The 7053-nt window shown below is 37.2% G+C and overlaps 1 gene segment (V, D, J or C); it reads right to left on the bottom strand.

Moving 5' to 3' along the window:
* Positions 1–5533: 5533 nt before the first annotated feature.
* LOC120102529 (immunoglobulin kappa variable 1D-33-like) lies at positions 5534–6142 on the bottom strand. The segment is given in 2 exon segments: positions 5534–5919; positions 6029–6142. Coding segments are annotated over 2 exon segments (435 nt in total).
* Between the last annotated feature and the right edge of the window lie 911 nt (positions 6143–7053).

Genomic DNA, 7053 nt, shown 5'->3' with positions numbered 1-7053 from the left:
ATTTCTTAATATGCAAATAAGTCAAAACTCAATCAAGAAGACAAAGTGCTAATTCTCTTTCTAAATAGCTGCCTTGTTACAGAGATTAAAATCCGTTCATTGATTGACAATTTTGAACAACAATTTGTTTTTCTAATATAATTTCCCATAGGGTTGTTTAATTCAGGGATTTTAATGAGAATTGAGAATCAAATTAGGAGAGAATATTAACGACCTGCAACAATAAGCAGGTTATGTGAATAGATATAAAGAGTGTATTACCACCTTGGTCGTTCCATTATGCTATAGGAACAAGTTTCTGGAGCACATGTTCAGTTATTTTGTGTTTTAATTGTGCAATGAGCCCTGGCTTCTAGATAATATGCAGACTTACCTTACTTATAGCACTCTATTTTCTAACTATTAGATACTATGTTATAATAACCAGTTAAAGGATATAATGCAGATGCCACATTTCTTTGTTACAGTGTCTTTTCATGTATAACATACCTTCATTTTTCATGGTAGACCAAGTGGATTGTGCAATGCAGATGCCTAATACACAATGACCTATATGCTGATGAGCAGAATATAACTTTCTGTGCTATGGAAGCAAAAGACAATGACACAGTCTTAGGCTCTTGACTCTACTGAAACTTGAGAGTGTCTTGTTATGCCAGGTTTCATTTGAAAATATTCCCAGGCAATAGAGGCTACAGAAGTTCAGGCACACTAACAGAAATCCAGTTTCACACTTCTGTTACTACAAGTGACTTATGTTCTGACTTGCCCAATTATGGGACACTTACTCCAATAGTGGCCAGAGGAGACAGGTAAAACACCTTCAGAGCCCAGGTTCATGATGATGAAGGTGCAATCTGGCCACTGTCTCTGAACCTCAATGAGACTTAATCTTACAAGTCAGATAAACCATAGATCAATGTTTTTGGAGATTTTCCTGAAGACTGTTTACTATGCTGATCAGCAAGCAACTGTACATTTTGTTCCTTCAAAGGCTTGGATAAGATAATGGAGTCTGGAATATCTGGATGTCACATTTTTAAAAAGAAAATTAAGATACAAATCGAATAATCCCTGATATGAAGTGTGTTAAGTGAGATGTTGCTTAAATTATAAGATATCTCTTACAGTAACAGATAAGCAAATTCATATTGCTGTCAATCTTTAATTGAGGAAGAATAGCAGGAATCCAAGAAAAAGAGTGTGGACCTCATGTCCATTCTGTGTTCTGACAGCAACTGATTCTTCTGAGGGTGTGACCCACCTGTGAAGAAATACTCATGGTTCAGGACTAGGCTAGGGCACACACAAATCAGGAGCACGTTGTCAAGATTGAAAACAGCTACATATTGGATAATCTGAACAACTAATCCTAAATAAGCATCTTCAGTTGTCTCAGAAAATAAATTTGGTGCATAATTTTCTAAAGAGGAAAAAATTAATCTTGAGCCCTGCAAGTAGCATGGGATTTTGAATAACTCTGGATAATGCTTTCCTTGCTACTATCTCATTAAGACCTAGTCATCTACAACAGCACAGTCTCAAAAGTACAAGAACTTCACAGGCTCTTTTCATTGCTGAATCATTTTTTCTTTGCTCCATTCCCATTAATACACAGAATGGTGTACAAGTGCAATAAAAACAAACAAAGTCATAGTAGAATTTTTTAGATCAGTGAAAACTGTGCTAATATTTCTAAATTGTATCTCACCATACCCACTTTGCCTCCTTGTGACAAACACACTGTCCTGCTATCACTTCTCCTTATATAGATAACCTTCCCTATTCTGGTGTGCTTCTTCCCTATTGAGCCAGAGTGAGTTGATGGATACTGTGTTTGGCTCAAGGATATATTTACCTAATGTTTCCTACCATCAGTTCACTAGTCCCTCCTTTCACTGCCTCATGTTTGTTAACCCCTTTTTCCTTTTTGGAACATGGGAAATGAATTGACTTTTGTGAAAGGATATGCTGAGTCTTGCGGAAGAAAATTCTAAGAGCACAGAGAGTATCTGCCCCTAGTGTACCCTCAATCTGCATATTGTCTTCTGCCTTGTTTTCATGCTTCCCTAAGATATAATCTGTAAATATATGCCAGATAATGGTCTTTAAATTAATTCACCCTGAGTAAGTTTTCAAGGAGCTGCTATGTCAACATTTAGTATTTGCTCACAAACATTTATTTATTCAAGTTTTGTCTAATCTTGTGTTTCTAATCATGATTTTCTGAATTCAAACTGCCTGGTTTGGATCGCCTCCTCCGTAATTGAATCTGTGAATACAATATATACCAGAATCTAATGTAAACTGTGTGCAGCATAGCAGTTAGTTGGTCTGATGCTACTTTATTTCAATGATAATATTGAATCTAAATCTGGTTACCCCAATGAGAAGAGAGTTTGGAGAAAGATGCTAAATGACTCTGTCCCAAATTATTTCTGAGAGTTAAATGAAGATGCCAATACTCAATACCTGTGCAGAAGAGACATAGGTGGGCTTAAGGTGTTCTGTGGTGAAAATTGGAGAGAAGTACCAGTAAGAAGAAGAAGAAGCCCCATGGTTTAGAAATAAAGAAAATGTGACCCTGTGGATGGCCAGTTAAGAGCAGCCCATAGGAAACACAGAATGTAATACCTCAGGTTTATAGGTAGGAAAATAAATTCTAACAGCATAGAGGGTAGGCAGCTGCCAAGCTTTTGTACTGTTTAATGCTTTTTTGTAAATATAAAAGCTTTGTGTGCTTTTTATTTTGGAACTAAAAGTTTAGAAGCTTTGTAGAAAACACAGGTTGGGATATAGTAATAAGTACAACACAGCGTTAGGTACACTGTGGTCTACCTCATTCCTTTTAGAGCCATTCATTCCCAGGTAATCTCCTGCTTTGACAGGAGAAAATTCACAAGTGCCATGTGAAAAGCGACCTGAAGACCCTCCAATGAAAGATTATAGAAACCCTGGCCAAAGATGTAAGCAGGAAAAATTAGGCAAAAATTGGGTATGACAATATTATATGCTGACTTTTGCATAATTAAAACAATGTAGAGCTATATTTAAAGCACAACTGCTAGATTGTTTAAATACTGTCAGGGACTATAATTCTTGGTTCCTGATGAAAGGACACTCATTGTTGGGATTTGGAGATGAAGCAGAATATCCAACCTCATCAGCTACATGAACAAAATTCTATTATAATTTAGGTGAGTGTGAGCGCTAGAACTCAAAGGATTAGAAGACTTTTTTTTTAACATGAGTGTGAATTAGATGGTGAAGCATTAAAACCTATTTATCAAAAAGTATGGTTTGTGGAATATTGACAAACCGTAAATATAGAAGCTGACATTTTACACATGGAGCCTAAAGCTTCCACCAAATTCAGGGTCTTATTTTGTCATAATTCAAACAGATTGGGAAGACTTATCATACATTTAAAAATGAATTATTTGTATCTCATGGAGGTTCATTCTGTGTTTAGATGAAGACAATGCACACACACACGTTTGTGTGTGTGTGTGTGTGTTTGTGTGTGTGTGTGTGTGCGTGTGCGTGTGCTTTAAAAGCATTTAAAGGCAAAAATTGTGTGGAATTGTCTTTTTGTTGAAAAATCTGTACATAAATTTGTTCCATTTTTGTTTGTTTTTTTGTTTGTTCACTTTACATCCAGATCACTGTTCCCTGTCCTGGTCATTCGGACACACAGCCCCCCTCTCATTCTCTTCTATTCCACTCCTTCCACTTATCACCCTATTCTCATACATTAAGTCTCTGCAGCAGTAGGCATATCCTCTTCTATTGAGACCAGACAAAGTAGCACAATTATGGAAACAGAATACACAAGTTGACACCAATTTAGGGAATGTTCCCAATCCAGTTGTTGGGGAAACTGCGTGTAGACTAAGCTGAACATCTGCTGCATGTGAGCAGGGGCCCTAGGTTCTAGCCATTCAGGTTCTTTGGTTACTGGTTCAGTTTATGAGAGTTCACAAGTTGGATTATTTTACTCTGTTGGTCTTCTTTTGGAGTTCATATGACTTCCCTGAAGGTCAGTCAATCCCTCCCCAAACTCTTTCAAAAGTCTCCCTGTGCTATGTTCAGTGTTTTGCTGAGACTCTCTGCATCTGCTTTTGTCTGCTGCTGCTGGGTGGAGCCTCTTAAAATGCAGTAATGCTAGGCTCCGTCATGCATGTCCTTTTGATCCTGGTTTACCTCACTCAGGAAAACATTTTCTAGTTCCATTCATTTGCCTTCAAAATTCATGATGTCCTTGTATTTAATAGCTGGTTAGAATTCTGTTTCATAAATGAACCACAGTTTCTGTATCCATTCTTTGGTTGCGGGCCATCTTTACTGTTTCCAGTTTCGTTCTAATACAATTAAAGCTTCTATGAACATAGTGCGGCACATGTCCCTGTGGTATGGTGGAGCATATATTGGGTGCATGCCCTGGAATTGTACAGCTGGATCTTCTAGCAGAACTGTTTCTGATTTTATGCAAAATAATCATATTGATTACCAGAGTGGTTGGACAAGTTTGCACTAAATCAAAATTCATTCAATTGAAAAGCTTCTGAAAAGCAAAGAACACTATCAGTAGAACAAAACAGCAATCTACAGGTTGGGAAAATATCTTCACAAACCTGACATCCAACACAGAATGTCCAAAAAATATAAAGAACTAAAGATGTTGACACCAATAAACCAAGCTACCCAATTTAAATCTTGGGTACAGAGCTAAACAGAATTCTCAACAGAGGAATCCTGAATACTTGAAAAGCACTTAATGAAATGATCAGGGTTCTTAGTCATCAAGGAAATGCAAATGAAAGTAACCCTGATATTTCATCTTGCATTGGTCAGAATGCCTAAGATCAAAAACTTAAGTGACAGTTCATGCTGGTGAGGATGGCAAGCAAGAGGAGTACTTGGTTACTACACTTGTTTAGTAAAAGCTTAAAAAAAAAGAATTGGTGCTAAAATAAAAATTTACGGGTAAAAATTATTTTACCAAACATATAAACATTTCTAATGGATCTACTCAAATGGAAGGGCAATTATTAGTTGTAAAATATATTGCCAGTCTTATATTATAGAAGACAAATAAGGTTGTAAAATCCACTAGTCCCTTTAGGCAGGTTCTTGGTTAGAGTAAAATTTACATAAAGACAAGAATTCCTAAAGGCCACTGAAAGCATCAAACCGTAATACTGATGTTTGAAAACAGGTCTTGAGACCACATACACTTCAAATCTTTGATATGCAACTAAGATCCGATTTCAAAATGAACACCAGAGTTCTGTCTGTCTTAAGCTTCAACATTGCATACCTCTATTTTGTATCTCCCAGAAGCCATTCAATAGCTTTTCTGAAAATATCACTTAGATTCCTCAGGTACAATGAAGGCAACAGTTCATGAAGTCTGCAGAGATTAAGTAATGTTTGTACTGCTGAAGCATACAGGGTACAGAGGAATCTCATGGGACTCTGATGCCCAAACCATTCAAATTGTTCAAAGCCTGGCTACATCTGAGACATTATGTCAGTAATGGAACCAGAAGAACAGCTGTGAAAACCCAACCCCACACATCTGCATCTCTAGGTGGTTTATGTTATGGTTTGTATCACCGTGCGGCCTACTACTATGCTGCAAGCAGAAATATGTGGCAACATCTTCAGGCTGCAGGCTGCTGATGGTGAGTGTGTAATCTGTACCAGATCCACTGCCACTGAACCTTGATGGGATGCCCGTTTGCAAATTGTTTGTATTATATATCAGGAGTTTGGGAGCTTCTCCAAGCTTTTGCTGATACCAGTTTAAGTACTTGTTAATATTCTGACTTGCTTTGCAGTTGATAGTGACTCTGTCTCCCACAGATGCAGACAGGAATGAAGGAGACTGGGTCATCTGGATGTCACATCTCATGGCTGATATTGGAAATACACATCAAACACATACTGTTAATAACATGAAAAACATAGCTTTTCAAAGTACCAGGCACACTTCTGAAAGTGTTTTTGATATTGTCCATCTTACCTGGGAGCCAGAGCAGCAGCAGCCCTAAGAGTTGAAGTGCAGCCATCATGACTGGCCTGTGTCCTGTCTGGGACTGAATACCAAAGCGTGCAGATTGTCTAATAAGAAGGCCTACTTAAGTGGACTGTGTTCCTCAGATATGCAAATCATGTGGCTGTTTGGCTGACTTGCCTCTGTAATTTAAAAAAGACATGATGTCTCTGCCATACTCAGAAGGAAAGTTGGGATGCATAGATTTTTCTGACAGGAAATGTGATTACTTCTCTTGAGAAAGAGAAGAACAGTGTCAGCCCAGGCTCCTGTAAAGAGTGTATTATGTTCATTAAAATTTTCTGCCATGCTTTCCTCAAGAGAGCTCCAACTCATACAGTAACTGTTCACTATGACACAGTCCTATACCTGAAAAGATCTAGAAAACAGTACTTAGGTCCCTTTTATATGTGCCTGGCAAAGCTATTGGAAACACAGTGTCTTCCCTTTCGTTCCCCTTCCCTGATCCTCTTAATATGAAGTAGAAAACATACAGAAAAAGCAAAAACTCAATACTTGATGTACAGGAAAACAAAAGAATGTGATTCTTAAGTATCAGGTCCTGCATTTACTATATTCTCATCTATATAAAGCTGATATGACTGTCTGCATTCCTGACTGTTCTGAATTATGCATTACTGCTTCTCATCTTATGGGTGATCTTTCTCTAATGATGTCTCAGATCATTACGCCTATCATCTCTCACAGTTTTTGACCCTAAATATTATCACAAGCAGCAGCCCTTACTCTGCTATGTGTTCATTCAGACTTTAAACGATTCATGGTCCTTAAAAATCATTAACATATTTTCACTTCCCTCTGCTATTATATATATTATATATATTATATTATATATTATATATATAAACAAACTTTATTTGATTCATATCAAAATAGTTTACATATTACATAAAACATAATAGGGATTAGAGATAATTTTAAAGACAAAAACTTGGTAGAATTTCTGATTAGAGACGTATACACTAACACCCCCT

This window comes from Rattus norvegicus, chromosome 4, assembly GCF_036323735.1.
Source record: "Rattus norvegicus strain BN/NHsdMcwi chromosome 4, GRCr8, whole genome shotgun sequence".
In the NCBI taxonomy this organism is placed as follows: Eukaryota; Metazoa; Chordata; class Mammalia; order Rodentia; family Muridae; genus Rattus; species Rattus norvegicus.
Note: the sequence above shows the minus strand (reverse complement) of the source record. Positions and strands in the feature narration are given on the sequence as shown.